The sequence below is a fragment of the Folsomia candida genome, unplaced genomic scaffold (assembly GCF_002217175.1).
Source record: "Folsomia candida strain VU population unplaced genomic scaffold, ASM221717v1 Fcan01_Sc028, whole genome shotgun sequence".
Classification (NCBI taxonomy): Eukaryota; Metazoa; Arthropoda; class Collembola; order Entomobryomorpha; family Isotomidae; genus Folsomia; species Folsomia candida.
This window is the reverse complement of record NW_019091220.1, coordinates 1,751,574-1,770,370: the sequence shown is the minus strand read 5'-3', so window position 1 is coordinate 1,770,370 and position 18,797 is coordinate 1,751,574. Positions and strand designations below refer to the sequence as shown.

The 18,797-nt window shown below is 38.5% G+C and overlaps 5 protein-coding genes across 6 annotated transcripts; 2 read left to right on the top strand and 3 right to left on the bottom strand.

The window, feature by feature from the left end:
• Positions 1-111: 111 nt before the first annotated feature.
• On the bottom strand, positions 112-2,843 carry LOC110859754 (facilitated trehalose transporter Tret1). The gene is made up of 7 exons (XM_022108734.2): positions 2,185-2,843; positions 1,980-2,115; positions 1,751-1,909; positions 1,628-1,677; positions 1,433-1,555; positions 634-1,370; positions 112-550 (listed from the first exon to the last, which is right to left on the bottom strand). The coding sequence occupies exons 1-7, from the start codon at positions 2,245-2,247 to the stop codon at positions 304-306; spliced, it is 1,515 nt and encodes a 504-aa protein (XP_021964426.2). The 5' UTR covers positions 2,248-2,843; the 3' UTR covers positions 112-303.
• Positions 2,844-2,985: 142 nt separating this feature from the next.
• Positions 2,986-7,559, bottom strand: LOC110859751 (large proline-rich protein bag6). The gene is made up of 13 exons (XM_022108730.2): positions 7,215-7,559; positions 6,992-7,152; positions 6,811-6,928; positions 6,538-6,666; positions 6,400-6,459; positions 6,116-6,337; positions 5,845-6,034; positions 5,644-5,767; positions 4,464-5,561; positions 4,280-4,382; positions 4,047-4,183; positions 3,525-3,962; positions 2,986-3,195 (listed from the first exon to the last, which is right to left on the bottom strand). The coding sequence occupies exons 2-13, from the start codon at positions 7,112-7,114 to the stop codon at positions 3,091-3,093; spliced, it is 2,847 nt and encodes a 948-aa protein (XP_021964422.1). The 5' UTR covers positions 7,115-7,152; positions 7,215-7,559; the 3' UTR covers positions 2,986-3,090.
• A 488-nt stretch (positions 7,560-8,047) lies between these two features.
• LOC110859790 (peptidyl-tRNA hydrolase ICT1, mitochondrial) lies at positions 8,048-9,176 on the bottom strand. The gene is made up of 4 exons (XM_022108780.2): positions 8,943-9,176; positions 8,821-8,866; positions 8,584-8,726; positions 8,048-8,497 (listed from the first exon to the last, which is right to left on the bottom strand). Exons 1-4 carry the CDS (start codon positions 9,078-9,080, stop codon positions 8,240-8,242), a joined length of 585 nt encoding a protein of 194 aa, XP_021964472.1. The 5' UTR covers positions 9,081-9,176; the 3' UTR covers positions 8,048-8,239.
• A 5-nt stretch (positions 9,177-9,181) lies between these two features.
• On the top strand, positions 9,182-11,965 carry LOC110859788 (protein SDA1 homolog). 2 transcript variants are annotated; one of them, XM_022108778.2, is made up of 4 exons: positions 9,182-9,322; positions 9,416-9,479; positions 9,553-10,184; positions 10,263-11,965. In XM_022108778.2, exons 3-4 carry the CDS (start codon positions 9,566-9,568, stop codon positions 11,789-11,791), a joined length of 2,148 nt encoding a protein of 715 aa, XP_021964470.1. In that variant the 5' UTR covers positions 9,182-9,322; positions 9,416-9,479; positions 9,553-9,565; the 3' UTR covers positions 11,792-11,965. The 2 variants fall into 2 exon arrangements, with proteins under 2 accessions (XP_021964470.1, XP_021964471.1); XM_022108779.2 differs by having other exon boundaries at positions 9,186-9,322; positions 9,420-9,479.
• Positions 11,966-13,492: 1,527 nt separating this feature from the next.
• Positions 13,493-18,759, top strand: LOC110859732 (coatomer subunit beta'). Its single transcript, XM_022108704.2, has 17 exons — positions 13,493-13,717; positions 13,787-13,855; positions 14,229-14,387; positions 14,459-14,651; positions 14,727-14,875; positions 14,964-15,353; positions 15,432-15,634; positions 15,716-15,915; positions 16,013-16,263; positions 16,342-16,472; positions 16,575-16,782; positions 16,864-17,098; positions 17,178-17,334; positions 17,427-17,634; positions 17,732-17,774; positions 17,843-18,168; positions 18,261-18,759. Exons 2-17 carry the CDS (start codon positions 13,853-13,855, stop codon positions 18,297-18,299), a joined length of 2,895 nt encoding a protein of 964 aa, XP_021964396.1. The 5' UTR covers positions 13,493-13,717; positions 13,787-13,852; the 3' UTR covers positions 18,300-18,759.
• The last annotated feature ends 38 nt before the right edge of the window (positions 18,760-18,797 follow it).

The following is an 18,797-nucleotide window of genomic DNA, read 5'->3' as shown; positions in this document are numbered from 1 at the left end:
ATAAAAGAAATAATGTGTAAATGAGTCTCTATTACGAGCTTTTTTTGCATGCAAATTAGAAAATTATTAACCATTATATATGAAACTATCATAATTCTTATGTACATTGCATTCGAGTATGTCGTAAGAGATTTATTTCGTAAATTTTACATAATTCAGGTTTTTTTAGTAACTTGTAATTTTCATATTGCACATTTTTCGTAACGAAATGATTGCGAATTAAATAGGAATAGTTTCAGATTAGTTTGTGATTGAATTTAATCTCATTAGCTTCTTGCTTTATTTTAATTAAATTAGACTTATTTAGAACGTCGACTCATCAAAACTCCCATGTCTACCTTTCTTCTTCCCATTTTTGTGCGACCTATTCTCAAAAATGTCCTCAATCTCACCAGAATTAAGATTTGCTGTTTCAGGGACTACAAAAATAACAAAAATAACACCGATGAAAGCAATCACGCTGTAAAACCAAAATGTGCCGTGGGCATTCAAAACGTCAACCGTGGTAATAAAAGTTTTCACCGAAACGAAAAGAAAGAACTGGTTTAACCTGAGTATAAAAGTACATAAATTATTAATTGAAATACTGAATAGTTCCATAATAATTTTGATTAATGCATAATAAGAACATACCCAAATGCTATCGAGCATCCCATACTCCTCACATCCGACGGGAGGACCTCTGCAATTAAAAACCACGGAATAATCCCCAGCCCAATCGAGTATCCAATCATGAACAGAATCAGGCACGCCAAGGGGACCCATTCGATGTTAATCCCTTCCAGAAACTCGTTGACCACAGGAATCCTTGGATATGCCAGGGTCGAGTTTGTAAAATCGCCTTCACTCTCCCTGATGTAAAAGTATGCTCCAAGAATCCCATTAGCGAAACACATAATTAACCCCGACATAATAAGAAGAAATCTTCTCGATAGGAAATTCACTAAAAATATGGCAATCAGGGTAGCAAACATGCGCACAATTCCGACTACGATTGTTTCCAAGTAATCGTTAATGAAATGGTCGGCATAACGGAATATCATTGTGGCGTAAAAAATAATGGCGTATTGTCCCGAGAATTGTTGCACGAAGAAGAGGAATGTTCCAATGAAGAGGGGGCGCTGGACAGAGCGTTCAAAGAATCTGGAACAGCAATTTTTCATGGAAAAGTCAGAACTAACTCTGCGTTCTCTGAGAAATTGGAGACGGAGGAATTCCTGTTCGGCCGTGTCGGCTGTGTCGCGAAGCCAACCCAACGATTTAAGGGCTTCAGAGTGGCGTCCCTTGGAGATGAGCCAGACGGGCGACTCGGGAAGAAAGATGACATAGATGAAGACAAATATAGGGCAGAGAGAAAGTAGAAGGGCGACCTAAGATTTTATGAATATTTTGGGGACAAGGTGACAAAAACATATTGTATAACTTTTTATACCGATCGCCAATCCATGATTGCACCGAGACACCAAGTACACAGGATGCCTATAGAGACCATTAATGATGGCAAAGATCCAGATACACCTCTTAGGTCAGGCTCAACAATTTCGCAGATATATACCTGTAAAATTAGCAAATTATTTTAATACGGGGAAAGTTGTAGTGATTTAAGTGTAATGTAGAGTTCTTTTACTTGGACGGATACCCCATAAAATCCGGATGCGATTCCGGTCAACATGCGACCTGAATTGGCAGATTTATTCAATATGTGTTCAAATTATTGACGGATTTTGGCGTTTCACTTTTTTATAGTTACCTACAAGTAGATCGGCTACTTCCTGAGCCTGACCGATCACTATCCATCCTAAAGAATAGATTATGGAGGAGAGCAAAATGGTCTTTTTTCTCCCGATAGCGTCGGATGTAAGTCCACCAATCACGGTCCCGAGAATGCATCCGAGTGTGACCATACTTGCTATAAAAATATAATTACGAGTGGGGTTTCCCCGATACTTTCGTATTTTCTTAATTATTATGAAACACACCCATCCAAGACATGTCCTCCGCTGTAGTTTTAATTTCCGAAGTTGTCGAAAGTAAGCTTGGAATTGTTACAGAGGAAAATCCCATTATATTTCCCGTGGCGAATAAAGCTAGCGTGGCCCCCGCCACGGTTAGCATCTTCATAAATTGATTTGAAATGTGAATATTGTGTCATCCATTATAAATTAAGGTGTCTAAAAAATGTACCTGATTTCTCCGATGAAGATTATCTTCTCGGTCAATCAAGGGAATATGCTCAACCTTCACCATGATTGTTAATACTTTCTCTAGTTTTCACGCCTTACAATTTAGAGATTTGTGATCAACTGCGTTCAATTTTATGGAAGGTTAAGATCGATGTATAATGAATTTTGCATGGCAAATGGTATCTTAACTGGATAAAACATGAATGCATGCTGTCTGAATGGATTAATATGGATTAAGTTGAAGAACAGATTTTACTCTATCTTTGTGGTCGTGACGAGTATATACCTAGAACTTAAATGTTCAACCATGTTTATTTAATGCTACACAATAAGGAAGATTAATAAATGAGCTTCGTATTTAGCATAGCATTTCAGAATAATGCACATTTCTAGTCTATTACTTGTCCGATTTTACCTGTGATCTTCTCCGTTGCAACCTTTCTCGAGCAACTTTCTCCTTTCGTCTAATCAGTTCCAGCGTTTCTCAACGTTTCTGACTCAACGAGAAAATGTGGCTTCTTCTTGGCACCCTCTCCAAAGGAAAAGGATTGGAAATTTACCTTTTCTAAACGTGCATGTGATTGTATAAAAGTTATAATTCCCAATAATTTATGCATGAATGAACTAATAAGAAAGTTAATAAAACAAATTGATTGATGATATAGTTGTAAAGATGTGGTTCCATTTTATCATGATTAATTAAATTAGGTTTACTAATAATTTTAAAATACGGTTTCTCCACGAACTCCAATATTGTGCAATAATGTTTCAGTGCTCACAATGAATAAATCTCACAACTTGATTTGTTTTTCTTGAGGGAATTGGATAATTTTAATCAGTTTAATGAATCAAATGACGTTTTCAATCCAGAAATGGATTCTAATTTTTAAAAATTGAATTAGCAAAATTATGATTTTCTTGAAAATATTCCAGAATAAGCAGGACTGAATGGAGGCTGGTCTGGCATCCCGAGTTGTCGCGTCAAGTCGTGACGAACAGTGTCCACCCATTCCTATTACGCATAAAAAAATAAATTATTAAGTTTGAAATTTGAAAATAAATAATCCGGCCAATTTTTTTCGCCTTTTTAAATTTACAAGGTCTTATATGTCTGAGTCAGCCATTCCGAATATTTTACACCAAAACCTGCAATTTCATGACCCCCACCGGTCAACCACTTATCAAACTATCCCGATCTTAGAACTTTACTCCTCATCTCCATACTACATACGCGTCAAGTTGAGAGATAAGTTTTGCCGGAGTTATCGCGTAATACTTATACAGACGACTGTTCTATACTATAAGTCCTGGCTCAGCTAAATACAACCAAAACCTACTCACCGTTGGAATATTTCGTAAGGCATTATCAAAAGGACTAAGATTTCCGGCTTGTTGTCCACGCGGTGTATTTGGGAGGACAGGGTTTCTAGGGATGGAATTAAGATCCAAAAAGTCATCTAAATCGTCTTCCATGACATGATCTGTAGATTTTGGAACAGGAGAACTTGGCTTTGCTTGTTTTGGAGGCACAACTTCTGGAGACATTTTAGGTATGGATCCACTTGGTCGATTTGTAGATGTTGAAGCTAGTGGTTCAGCATTTGTAGCATCGCTACTGCTTGCTACCACTGCTGGGGTGGGAATTGGTTTTTTATCCGTTATGCAATTGGGACGTGTGGAAGAATCGGGGGATGCAGAATGATGTAAGCCAAAATATTGAATCAGTGTTGTCCTTATTTCATCTTGTAACAAGAGAGAACATCCTGAAAACGCTATTTCCTGTGTAGAAATTAGAAATATAATAGTAGTTAATTAGCCCTGGAAAAAAATGCAAAAATGAAAAGTTAATAGTATCCTCCTAACCACAATGTATTCTGCAAATCCATCAACATGACGAGGAGTTTCTTTGAAACAATATTTAAATATTGAAATTATTTGACGAATCAAGTTATCAGATGCAGTCACAAGTGCAGATTGGTATTGATATGGTTCACTTGAAGCTGTAATTTAAATTATAGTAATTAATCATTTACGAAATCATACTAAATATTAAGAAACATGCATTTTCACATGTCATTTTGTGTAAAATTACTTACGAAGCGTAACAGTTAAATGGAAGACTTCAGCCAGAAAATTAGTCAATATTGAAGTATACGTCTCGCCATAGTCAACGGTCATATCACGATTGGACACGTTGTTCTGAAAATCACAATTATGAAGGAAATTTAAATTTCACACAAAAACAATGAAATAAATCCATTCCACATATTTCAAACTTACAGTGAAATTATCCAAAAATGGAGTAATTTTTCTGCCTAATCTTTTTGCACAAGACTTTAAATGTTCCTTGTTCTTGGCGTCTCGTCCTCTCATCAGATAACTAACTATCACGTCTTGAAATGCTGGTCTCAAAAATGACACCAAATTAGATTGGAGAAGAACATTTAATGTCGTGGCTAAAAATTCTTGTGACGACGATGAGGACGATCTTGGAGGAGTCACATCACGGGAGCAGTTATCTCCGACATATTGCTTAAATCCAGATGGACGTGGAGAGGGATGCATTCTCCATCCATGGTGAGAATTACATGGGACTAAAACATCAAATGGTCCTCCTCCTTGTTGCAATCGAAAATTATTCGGTCCATTGTTATTACTAGCTCCTCCTCCTCCTCCTCCTGGGCGATTTCCATTGTTGCTACTATTGTTATTATTACGACTTGATGAAGAGATGCTTGTTGTTCCCGGTGTAGTAGAAGTTGTCACTGTAGGTTGTGGTTGATTTTGATTAGGTTGTTGTTGTTGCATCATCATCCCACCGGCCATAGGTCCCAACATATGAGCAAAGTCTTGAATATTAATTGCTCCATGTCCGCCATCATCTCCTGGTTCGATATCCACATGTATTTGGGCTCCAAAATTTCCATGACCCAAGTTTCCAAAATTGAATTGACCATTTGGACCTCGTGCTCCTCCCAGCATTTGTGAAATTTGTTGAGTAACTGCATGTGCAAGATTTTGAGTTCCTATTTGTGGATTTGGTGCTTGTGCAGTACTACTTCCTGTCGTTGTTGGAGGTTGAGATGGCAGTTGTTGAGTTACATTTTGAGGCTGTTGAGTTGTTCCATCTGGATTTGTTCCAGCAACAGTAACATTGGGAGTCATATTCACAGCAGCATTCGCAACACCAATAGGAATAGAAGCTCGTAAAACAGTGGACGTTTCTAAAAGAACAGAGGTCGCAGCACGAAGTCGTCGAGTTGTTGCGGGTGTGGAAAAGTCACAAATCATGTCACTCAGTGCATGGTAGGAATGACTCATAAAATGCATTATGGTAGAAACTGTGTCGAACAAGTACTGAACACTTCTCTGCTCCTCCTATATTGACGATAAGTAAGGAAAATGGGTTAGATTATTATACCGGATTATTATATATTTGTGGATTTGGATAAAGCCGTACCACGTTGTCATATTGTGAATTTGATCTTAAGGTAGTCTCGAGATATCGTAAATATGGGGTCAACCTTTCATTGAAATTCACAATCCCTTCGATAACGTTAGCCATTTCTTGAAGTCGTGGTGATCTGATAAACGCAAAAAATTATATTCAAACTAAACGCCACATTAATGTACCAAAAAGAACTGTTGAGCAAGAACATACTCGGGTCTTCTCTGTGGAGTGGGGGTACGACTACCCCCAGAATTAGGTGTACCACTACCAGCAGGGGTAGGTTGACCTTGACCAATTGGACCCATCACGTTACCAAATTGACCATTCCTCAAAAATGCAGGTGGACCTCCTGCTCCTCCTCCAACGTTTAATATTGGCGGACGAATTCCAGCTGCGAATGCTGCTTGGAAAGAATTAAATTAATTCAATTAAAAATTGTATAATTAAAGCAGATAAAAATATTCAACGATTAAGGATTTACACGCTGCGGTTGCATTTGCCACTTGTGACATCATACTATTAAAATGTCCAGAGTCTCCACTCACATCCTCTTCAAATTCATCGTCGGCTTCTACTTCCATATCATGTGGTAATCCGCCAACCTGATTTTCATTATCAGCTCCAGCGGCACCCAAATTAATACTTTCTTCTTCTTCCATGCGTCGGAGAAATGTCGATGCTTGTGCCAACATGTGGTTACTTGCTGATGGTGAAAATAAATAATAAAATCTAAACATTGCAAATTACAAATTTATATAAAATCACCTTGAAGTCGAGCTGCAGCACTACATCTGGGACCAAAGTTAGTGAGAGGTCCAGTTTGTGCTGGAGAAGCAAGAAGAATCATATAATAAGCTAATTAAGAGTTCAACATAATTCTGCCAAAAAGATAATTATCTTTACCTGCAATAATTAAGCCACCTTGAATTCCATCAGGCATTCTGGAGGCAGCAGAGACAGGAGGGGGCTCATCATTACTTCGCGTTGAAGTCGCAGATCTTTGAACGACATGAATCGTGCTGTCTGCCACGTCTGCAAATATTGTCAAATGTATTATTTAAATACAAAGGTCCAATGGTTGCAAGGCCGTTAATACATATATGGCGATTTAGATAAGCGACATTGTTTCGTAATTTAAATGCAATAGTTTAAAACAACGATAAAACTCAAACTTACTACACTCTCCCATTTTCTTATCATCTTGGAGCACCCTTCCTCGAAATATTAATCTTTGCATGTCCGCTGGAATACCGATTTTGCCAGTAATTTCAATCTTGAAGTCTTTCACAAGCATCTAAATTAATAAATTAGCTAGAATTTCGTTCTCTGTCATAATATCGCGATCCGCATGACTTACGTTTACAGCCACAGTAAAGTGGTGATTTTGTGAATCTAGCGTTTTGACCGTAACCGTCATCACTGCATCATCCGGTGCAACAACGCTTCCACCTCCACCACCTATTTCTGCTCCGCCTTCCATTTTATCGTTGTAGTCTTCAATTTAATGGAACTATAGTCCTGTAAAAACAAATTATGGTTTAAATCATGTAGAGACAAAACAAACAGGATAAGTTACCTACCACTGACAAAAATTGTATGTCTTAATATCACAACGTCAGCGTCGTTCACACGAACGGATAATTGATAACTGATTATGATAACCTTCACTTTCACTCAATCAGATCAAATCACAAAATCCTTCAGTTCAGCCAGGAACCCGGAAATATTCTCCCGATGATGATGATGAAATAATTAATACAAGTTAACGAAGAAGACGAGTACTAGGATGCACTACTTAAATTACACTTATCCGTACCCCGGTTTGATTAATACGATAAAATGCTGAAAAAATTAAATTTGCAAAAACTGTTTAATTAAATTGTCACCTGTGAACTGTGTGAATCAGCAGAAGAAAGGCGATAGTTCTTGGTTCCACCGCCGCGCCGCACCATGGTATAAATTTCATACCATGAAAATGAATGGATTTTAGATTCACAAATTCATAAATTCATAAATTCATAAATTCATAAATTCATAAAATAATTTGACGAGTTATTTTTATAAAATGATATTTTTATTTAATTTAATGTTTTACGATCTCATGCACGTTTAGATAAACTAACTATGAAATTAAAAACAAATAGCAAGTCACTCCCAACTTTATCGGGGAGGGTTCGGTGCCCAGAAACGTGTAGGGCGAGCATAGGGCGAGTTCCACATGTAAAGTAAAACCACAAAGGAAAAAAAATCACTGCGAAAGTTGGAAAACGAAGTTTTAGGCAAAAAATTATGATCTTTGACCTTTCCAAAAACAAAAGCGTTACCATAATCTTTCTGGGCTGCTACCCTGCAACTTTTAAATCGTTATCTTGACCAATGTGGGAAATAAAGCAGCCGGGTTTCCTCGCTTCGGTTAAGTGTGTTCAACCGTGTGTGTTTAATGTTACACTCATACCATAAGGAAGATCAATAAATGAGCTGTGTGTTTGTTTAGTACAGAATTTAAGAATAACGCACATTTGCTTTCTTTTACTATTATTAAGTATGAAAACAATTACAATTGTCTAGTACAATGACTACTTACTAGTATGTTTTAACTAATTAACTAAAATGAGGAGGCGCCACGGTCGGATTTTACATGTGATCTTCCCCGTTTGACCTGCAACCTTTCTCGAGCAACTTTCTCCCTTCGTCTTCTAATTCTTTCGAGCGTTTCTGGACTTAGCTCTGCCACCTTCTCGGGTTCTGCGGCACGAATGAATTCTCGTAACTTCTCCAAGGCATCTGCTACATTTAAGTGTTGAGATCTTGTTCGGTCTGATGTGACTACGAAGTACCCTTCTTTCGAAAGTTGGTTGTGGTACTAGTTGGTTAAAAATGTATAAATTGACTTGTGAATAAAAAAAAACATTTAACATATAAAACGTATGCAATTGATTTGATGATCACCTTGATCTTCATATTATTCTTAACATCCTCCGGAATCCAATCTGCTTTCTCCAATATGAATCTGACGTCTACTTTCGTATTTGTCTTGTTAACATTTTGTCCTCCTGGTCCGCTGCTCCTAGTGTAACTTAGTTCTATTTTATCTGCAAATTATAATAATCCCATTTAGCACTGCAATCCAAGAAATGTTATCTGAGTTCCGATATCTTCTGATTATCCAAGTTAATTTTCTCTTACCAAATGGAATATACCCGGAGAAAGTTGATCCTTGGTTCTGTGGAATCTGTGTACGAAGGACATGAATTACCGTCATATTTAGCAAACTATTACAAGTCATTTAATTTACTTTTTGCACTTACCGACGGCATCCGCACGGGATTAAGGGAACTGGCTGGATAAATGTACTCCAAGGCGATCGGGCTCTTAAACCCGCTCAAGGTCGCAGTTCCAAGTGATCTGGACCTCATCAGGAGACGACCCAAACTTCTCACTGACATTTTACCTAATTAAATTTAGTTAATTTTAAATTTCAAGTCAACAAAACAAAATCCTTCATTTACTTTGCAAAAAGGGGGAAAGCGAAACGGTGCGGGAAGGTGGAAGGTGGATTGAACCATGTGCATTTTGTGCAAAGCTGCGTGCGTGGTTGATTAATTTTAACTGAAATTATGTGTCAAATTAAAATTAACAAACGATAAGAATATCAAAGTCTCTGGGAACGGAAAATTGGGTGAATCTGGTATGTGTTGGAGGAATAAACCATATTTTATAATGAACTATTTAACTATTTATATCAAAACTAATTTAAAATTTATTTTATCGTTCGCGAAAGACAGTGCGAAGTGCATTCCTCACAATCTAGGAGGATAACACAGGGTGAAGGGCGAAGCCCAAATGTAAGAATGATATATATGGTGTGTGAGGTAATATTTATGAACTAATTGTACTAATCATTAATTGTAATTTTAGTTACACTTTAATCATGTCGCAAACACATCGGCAAAACAACCAACTTCCCAACAACATCCCCCAACTGCAAAATTTGATAAAACGTGATCCTGAAAGTTACAAGGAAGAATTTGCCCAACAACTTTCACATTTTGGTGCAATGTTTAAAATTTTTCTTCTCACGCCCAACGAGTACAACAAGGATTTAGACGACCTGTTCATCTTCCTCGGCCAAGTAGCTCGCTGCTATTCCGAACAACTCGCCGGCTATCCACAACAATTAATGGATGCTCTTGAGAAGTTTGGAAGTGTTTTAAACACAGAAAATCGGCTCAGCATGTGTCGAGCGTTAATTTTGATGAGGAACAAGAATCTTCTCGAACCTACCGATTTGCTCCCCTTGTTCTTTAGACTACTCCACTGTCAGGACCAGAAACTCCGAAAATACTTGGAAACTCATATCATCGCAGATATCAAGAGTGTGAATTCCAAACACAAGAACATGAAAGTCAACACCGTCCTGCAGAACTTTATGTATGGCATGATTAAGGATGGGAATGTCAAAGCTACCAAGATGTCGCTCAACATTATGATTGAGCTGTACAGAAAAAATATTTGGAATGATACCAAGACCGTAAACGTTCTTGCAAATGGTGCGTAAAAATTATCGCATAATGTAATCTAATTATTGAGGTTAGAATTTCGACTAATTTTATTATATTCATTTTCAGCCTGCTTCTCCAAAGTGACAAAAGTAATGGTTACCGCAATCCAGTTCTTCCTTACTTCTGAGAAACCTGACGACTCGGACAGCGATTCCGACTCCGACGCCCCTAATGTAAAAGATGTCGCAATGGCAAACAGATTCAATAAGAAGACACGTAAAAGAGAAAAAAATCTGGACAAAATGAAAGTGCTCATGAAGAAGAAACGAAACAAGGGGAAGGCTCCAAACTACAATTTTTCCGCTCTCCACCTCCTCCACGATCCGCAGGGCTTTGTCGAGAGGCTGTTTAAACAGTTGGAATCGATGAATGAGCGATTTGAAGTTAAGTTGATGACCCTCGACCTAATTTCGCGCTTAATCGGGACCCATCAACTCATCTTGCTTAATTACTACCCGTACGTAAAACGATTTTTGCAGCCACATCAGCGTGACGTAACCAAGATTCTACAATTCTCCGCCCAAGCAGCCCACGACCTCGTCCCTCCCGACGCTATTGAAGGAGTCGTAGAAACCATTGCGAATAACTTTGTGACGGAGAGGAATTCGGCCGATGTGATGGCGGTTGGGCTGAATGCGATCAGAGAGCTGTGTGGGAGGTGTCCGCTGGCAATGAACAGGGACCTTCTCCTCGACCTGGCCTTGTATAAATCCTACAGAGAAAAAAGTGTAATGATGGCGGCGAGGAGTTTAATTCATCTCTTCCGAGATATCAATCCCGACATGTTGCACAAGAGGGATAAACGAAAACCAACGCTGGCAGATGCAGAGAAAACGACAAAACAATTTGGACAAATTGATGCCAAGGAGCTTATTCCTGGAGCGGAAGCTTTGATTCGTAACCCGGATGATGATGATGACGAAGAGGTTGACGAAGTTAGTGATGAGGACGATGATAGTGGTGATGATGGGGAAGAATGGGTCAATGTGTCTCACTCTGAAGATGAAGGAGAAAGTGATGATGATGCTGAAGAAGAAGAAACATCCGACAAGGACGGAGAAGATAATAAAGACGATAAAGTCGAAAATATTTCAGAAGAAAATGCCGTGAAGACCGCGATTGATCCTGCCGTCCGAAAAGAAATGGCCAAAGATCTAATTTCATCCACAATTTTAACTGATGAAGATTTCAAAAAGATGGAGAAGCTGCAAATGCAAAAAGAAATCGTGGGAGTAAGAAAGGGCAGTGCGAAAAAGCGAAAAGCTTCCGAAGCTCTAGATGTCGTCGCTGGACAAATAAACGAACTTGTCGACCTTTCTGCAATTGAGAATATTCATTCAAAACGTCGCCACGACAAGGAGGCTCGTCTCGAATCTGTACGCAAAGGGCAGGAAGGTCGGGACAAGTTTGGGAGTCGGAAGGGAAAAATGAATCCCTATGCGAGCACTTCAAATGCAGAGAAGCGAAAGGGGAAAAACTTTATGATGTTGAAACACAAGATTAAAATCAAAAAGAAGAAATCATTCAAGGAGGCACAATTCAGCTATAGGAGGACATTGGAAAAGACGAGGAAACGGATGTTGAAGAGCAAGTAGTAATATTTTGCCTTCATAATTTAAATTTCTTCGTAAGCTATTCACGTAAACGAAACTACAACTTTATTTGACAAATATTGCTATTTTATGTGACGTTATTACTTTGACATTAGCGAGCTAACACCGGAAATTGAGGTTTATCAATAAATTAATGTTTGATATTAAAAATAACCATAATTAATCGGCTTGTAATTTATTTAATTAATTGTACGAGATAAATTGCTAATGACTGCTCGGCATTTCCAAACTACCCTGTAAATACTCACTTATTTATGAGTTGTTGCATATCGCTGAATTATCGCCGATAACTTATCGGGAGGTAAACATAACAATATATTCTCAACATCGGGGCTATGCGATCTCTGATAAAATTGTCTACAAAAATGTCGTGGATGAAACCTCATGTGATTATTATTTGAGTAGCCCACATGAAGATAAAATGTTAAACCTGCTTTCTATTCTAAGAACCTAATACGAAAAAGATAATACATAATTAAGGCAAAATATTTGCCAAGTGAGAACAGGCAGAGGTGGGGAATTTTGGTAAAGGTTTGACAATTCACACTTATTTTTATTAATCTCACTTTCCACGTACTTGGAAAACTGGACACACTTTATTTCCATACTAGCGTATAGCCCGGCCAAGGCCGGGTTCTAGAGTTCCAGTGGGGGGTGTGCCCAAAGCGAAAAATCCGTCATACTATATTTTAAATAATTCCCAGTGGAGACTTTGTCATACTACATACATACATCAGACTGAGGGTTTGCCCAAGTCATACTGCATTTTAATTAACCTGGTCACAGTAAAATTTGATTCCCCCCTGTGGGAGTAGTTGAATAGCTAATTACTTAAATTCCCGTCGCGTGGGATTAACTGCATAGCTAACTATTTAAATTCCCACGCTTCACGCTCCCGTTAAGTTCCATAAACTCCGTTAACTTCTACAATTAACGCCAAGCTATTGACGGATTCGGATTCAGCGTCAAAAATACATTCGAATTGATATGCGACATCACGAATAAGCCAGATTTGGACACCACGGTCACGGCGAGGTCACGGGGGCCTCGCAGGTCAAAACCATTGACGGCGTTGGATTCAGCGTCAAAAATACATTCGAATTGACATGCCACTCGCTGTGGGTAGAGTTTCTCAAACTAAAATAATTAATTAATAGTGTTTATCACGATCACTTATCATGATAACCACTATTGATGAGTGATGTATGTATGTGGGGTGTACATGTTCATGTATTCATTTATTCATGCAGTGCAGTGCATGCATGCAGTGGTTGCTCCGCTTCCTTCTTTGTCTACTGTATGGGGCAATTTGCATTGCGAAGACGGACCCAGGGACCCAGGGATCATACTAACACTTTATTAGAGTAGAAGTATTTTAGTGAGGCAAAATGAGACAGATGAGAGAAAGTCGTGTATCAATTTCCCCCAAGTAGTGTAAGCTTGGACAAATGCTCCAGTAGTATCCACTAATCTGAGGTGCAGTGTCGATTGTGCACATGACTTATCGGACCACCCTGAATCCGTACCTGTTCATGATACGTTTTGAGACATGTCTTGCTTCCTGGAGAAAGTTGTCGCACTTTCCCTGAAGGCGTTTGGAGGCAATAGGAGACGGAAGGCAGGGAAAATTGAGACACGTTGTGAAGGAGAGCGAATGGTTGAATGGCGAGCTGAGTTGTCATCTTTCACAGTGGTGGTGGTGGCAGAAGGCCGGATTTCAGACTCCTCCAAGCAGCTATTTTGCAAAAATATTCAACAACTTACTCTTCCGTTAACTTTGGTCGTCAGTTTTTTCTCGGTGTTTTTCCTCCAAGAACGATCCAATTAGTGGTAGCTGAAAAATCTCCACCACGTGAACAATTTGTTCCCTGGAAAGATTTCTTGCGATAAAGCTACAAATCAAATCAGGTGAGTTGTCAAAGTTGATGAGCTGTCAAATAATGCAATATTGAAAGCCCATGTGTGTTCTTGTTCCAGAGTTTCTCAGGTGGACGACTCAAAGAAGATTGAAGCAGTCAAGAGGGAAACCAGCAGTTATTCGCCATGGTAAATGATTGAAATGCCAGTAATACTATGAATAGTCGATACAGATTTCTACCAGTGGTAGTGTAACGTTGGCAAACTTTATGAGTCACGCGTTCTTTGTTCTAAAGTTATATATCTAAATGATTGAAGTATCTTGTTTGTTGGGTTATGTTTTAAACTATCTTCTTCTGTTCTGCTTTGCAAAATAAGTATTTGATGTAGAGAAGGGGGTCGTACGGTAGTTGGTAAAATGGGACAAACATTGTCAAATTTGGGCAGTAATAAGAAAATTAGTGAACAAGTTATATTTCATTGGGTTGAACTGGTAAACTGAGAGTTTTGCTGGAATTTAAATTCAATGATTATTACTTTGATCGTTTGTGTTCTATTATAGCCACTCAAGTTGGAGGTAAAGAGGAAATTGACGGCGAGATCTGACCGTGTAAAGTCTGTGGATCTTCACCCATCTGAACCATGGTTGTTGGTCTCTCTTTACAATGGCAATGTCCACGTTTGGAATCATGAAAGCCAGCAACTCATTAAAACTTTTGAGGTATAATAATAAAAGCAGTATATAACAAATATGGGTAGACGGGTTTATGTAGTTCAAATTTCTGTTTGAAGGTGTGCGACTTACCGGTGAGGACAGCCAAGTTTGTTCCTCGGAAAAACTGGGTGGTGACTGGATCCGACGATGTGCAGATTCGAGTTTTCAATTACAATACTTTGGAACGGGTACATTCCTTTGAAGCGCATTCTGACTATGTGCGCTGTATAGTGGTTCACCCTGTGCAACCCTATATTTTGACCAGCAGTGGTAAGACATAGGATTGATGATAATGGCTAAATAAGGATCGTCATAAATAATGATATACAATAACTACTATTTTAGATGACATGACCATCAAGTTGTGGAATTGGGAAAAGTCGTGGTCTTGCCAGCAAACTTTTGAAGGCCATACTCACTATGTTATGCAAATCGTGATTAATCCAAAGGATAACAACACATTTGCATCTGCATCGTTGGACAGGACGGTGAAGGTAGGCACGGCCGATTCCACTTAAGCTGAGTCTCATGTGATGAGTTAGAAGAGTCTGATATATTCATTAACTTGATTGAAATCTACAGGTCTGGCAGCTTGGCTCGGCAACTCCCAATTTTACGCTAGAAGGCCATGAGAAGGGTGTCAACTGTGTCGACTACTACTATGCTGGAGATAAGCCTTATTTGGTATCAGGGGCAGATGACCGCTTGGTCAAGATCTGGGATTATCAAAACAAAACATGCGTCCAAACATTGGAGGGTCACGCATCTAACGTATCCGCCGTTGCGTTCCATCCAGAGCTTCCTGTCATCTTAACGGGCTCAGAAGACGGCACGGTCCGTTTATGGCACGCGAATACGTATCGGTTAGAAAACAATTTGAACTATGGTTTAGAAAGAGTTTGGGCAATTGCGTGCCTGAAAGGATCAAACAATGTTGCTGTCGGCTATGATGAAGGAAGTATCATGCTGAAGGTACTGATTATTACTGAAGGACTAATTATTATTTTTATGCATATTATTTGATTGTGTTTTTAACATCCTCATATTTAGGCTGGGAGAGAAGAACCTGCAGTCTCAATGGATAGCAGTGGAAAAATCATATGGGCCAAACATTCAGAAGTTCAACAGGCCAACCTCAAGGCTTTACCTGACGGCTCCGAATCGAAGGATGGCGAACGTCTTCCCTTAGCCGTCAAAGATATGGGAAGTTGCGAAATTTATCCGCAAACAATAGCGCATAATCCCAATGGAAGGTAATAATTACTATTGTCAGCAATCAATCGCTTATCATTTCCCTTCATCATTAAATTAAACGGTTAAAATTATAACCCTAGGTTCGTTGTCGTCTGTGGGGATGGCGAATATATTATTTACACCGCAATGGCTCTGAGAAACAAAGCTTTTGGACCAGCAATGGAATTTGTTTGGGCACTGGATTCTTCTGAATATGCGATCCGTGAAAACAGCTCAACTGTTAAGCTTTTCAAGAATTTTAAAGAAAAGAAGACCTTCAAACCTGAATGTGGAGCTGAAGGTTGGTATTGAAGCGTAAATTTATTTAATTGTGTTTTGTCGAAGAAAACTTGTACATATGTTGTCGCAAAAATTATTTAATATTTTATTAATTTTAGGAATATTTGGAGGACATTTATTGGGAGTGAAATCTGTGTACGGTTTGGCCTTCTATGACTGGGAAACACAGGAACTGATTCGAAGAATTGAAATAACGCCAAAAGCAGTGTACTGGTCCGAGAATGGAGAACTGTGCTGCATTGCTACGGAGGATAGTTATTTCATACTGAAGTACGACGAGGCAGCAGTGGCAAGATCGAGAGAAAGCAAAGAAGGTGTCAGCGAAGATGGATATGATGAAGCCTTCGATGTAAATATATATTTTTGTATCTTACATAAGAGTGAAAGTGCGCAACAATTTTTTTAACTCTTATTTTTACCAACTCAGGTGCTAGGAGAGAATCAAGAAGTGGTTAAAACTGGAGTGTGGGTTGGAGATTGTTTCATTTACACAAATAGTGTCAATCGCCTGAATTATTACGTGGGTGGTGAGATCGTTACAATATCCCATTTGGACAGGTGAGTTATTTACGTATTATGAATTACTTGTTTATTTAAACTGTCCTCATTTCTCGCATATTTGATTTCTCATTTTTTAATAAATATTTTACATCCGCGCAGAACAATGTACCTCTTAGGATACATCCCTAAAGATAACCGACTGTACTTGTGTGATAAGGATTTGAATATTGTCTCTTTCTCCTGCCTCGTCGCTGTCCTTGAATATCAAACAGCAGTTATGCGAAGTGATTTTGAGTCGGCGGACAAAATTCTTCCAACCATTCCTAAAGACCAACGAACCAGAGTTGCGCATTTTCTTGAAAAACAGGTTCGTTTACCTTAAATATTTCCGATAACACGTTAATTACTTCTGCTTGTTACCAATCACACACATTTTATACTTTTATAGGGATTTAAGCAACAAGCGTTGGCAGTTTCTTCTGACTCTGAGCATCGCTTCGACTTGGCACTACAACTTGGTGACCTCAAGGTAGCAGAACAACTGGCAACAGAGGCTGATAGTGAACAGAAGTGGAAACAATTGGCTGAATTAGCCATTACTAAAAGCCAATTTAAACTTGCTCAAGAAGCTCTTCACAAAGCAAACGATTTGGGCGGCCTGCTTTTACTTGCAACGTCAGCAGGTTGGTTGAGGCTTATTATTACTATATCTCACATCCCATTATCATATCTATGATACTGACTTACTGCTTGATACTTTAGGAAACTATTCAATGATTGAGAAACTTGCGCAGACGGCCGAAGCGATGGAAAAGTACAATACTGCTTTTACATCCTACTTTTTGCTTAAAAATGTGAATAAATGCTTGGAAATACTAATCAAGAGTGAAAGACTGCCAGAAGCTGCATTCTTTGCCAGGTATGATTTATTAATTCAATCGATATGAAAACTTTGGCCACATCATATTTTGCTGCTGCTGGTATTTTTATGTTCTACCTTGTCTGATATAGAACGCATGTCCCCAGTCAAGTTCCACGAGTTGTCGCCTTGTGGAAGGATTCTCTATCCAAAATAAGCGAGAAGGCTGCAGAAAGTCTTGCAGATCCCATTCAGTATGAAAATCTTTTCCCAGACTATGTCGATACATTAAAAGCGGAGCAATATCTTATTCCTGAACGAAAGCGTCAAGATCCTGCCACAGACTATTGGACTCGTGCGGTAACCTGACACTTTATTTATTTGCTCATTGTTTGAGACTAACAACTTGTCAGAAACAACCAAGAGTTTTCATTTGAATACTTTTTTTTGTTTATAGGGTCCTGGTATTCGGTGCGTTATCGATGAAGCATTGGTTGCAGGTTAGCAAACAATCTCAAATGTAAAAATTTTAACAAACCAAGCATACAATATTGTTTGGATTTTACAGAATCCAATGGGATGTTTAAGTACAAGCCAGGTGCGCTTTCGATAGGCGATGACTCAAAACTTGGCTCGATCGGACTTGAAAAAGAAGAAAAATCAAATTATTTCAAACCTAGTATGATAAATAATACTGGTCCTTCAACTCCACCAACCGCGACATCTCTTCCTCCTCCACTTGTGCCTTCCGTTTCTGTACAAAAAGGTCCACCACCACCGACCATCCAACAGATTGCACCCCAGCCAAACCATACAGACTCATCCGTTGATGAGTTCCTAGACCCAGAATTAGATTTAGACCTTGATGGAATCAATCTTGACGGGGATGCTGGGGTGAGTGCAATATGAATAATATTCAAGTGTCGTATTATCTTAGCTTTTTTGGAAAATGATAATTTATATGTATTGTTTAAATTTAATTGTAGGATATAAATTTTGACGAAGATCTACTCGACGACGATTAAGCGTGTGGAAATGACGCCACCACAAGCTCATTTCACGCAAGCTATTTTGTTTGCAACATGAATGAGTATATGTTTAATAATTCTTTGATAAACTTTTCAGACCAAATTAAACTATTTATTTGTAATGTTTCAACAAACGTGAGCATTAATTAATTAATAGGAATTTGTACATAAACTGTACTTTATTGTTATTTAGCTAATATATTATCGTCTGGTTCATCAATTAATTACTTATGATACATATATTTCTGAAAACTTTTCAAAACGGTGCAAAAATGGATTTATATAGTAGACTCCCAAACCGTGGGGGGTGTGCAACAGATAGTGCAATTGCAGTTTTAGTTTCATATTCTAAACTTGATGCATGCATGGGGGTTGATAATTTGTGTTACATATAAAGATTGAAGCTTTTAACTGAACTGTTTCGTAATGAATTGAATAAACAAAAAAATGAGTTAAATTGTTCTTGTAATTGATTTTAAAATTTTGGTCACGTTT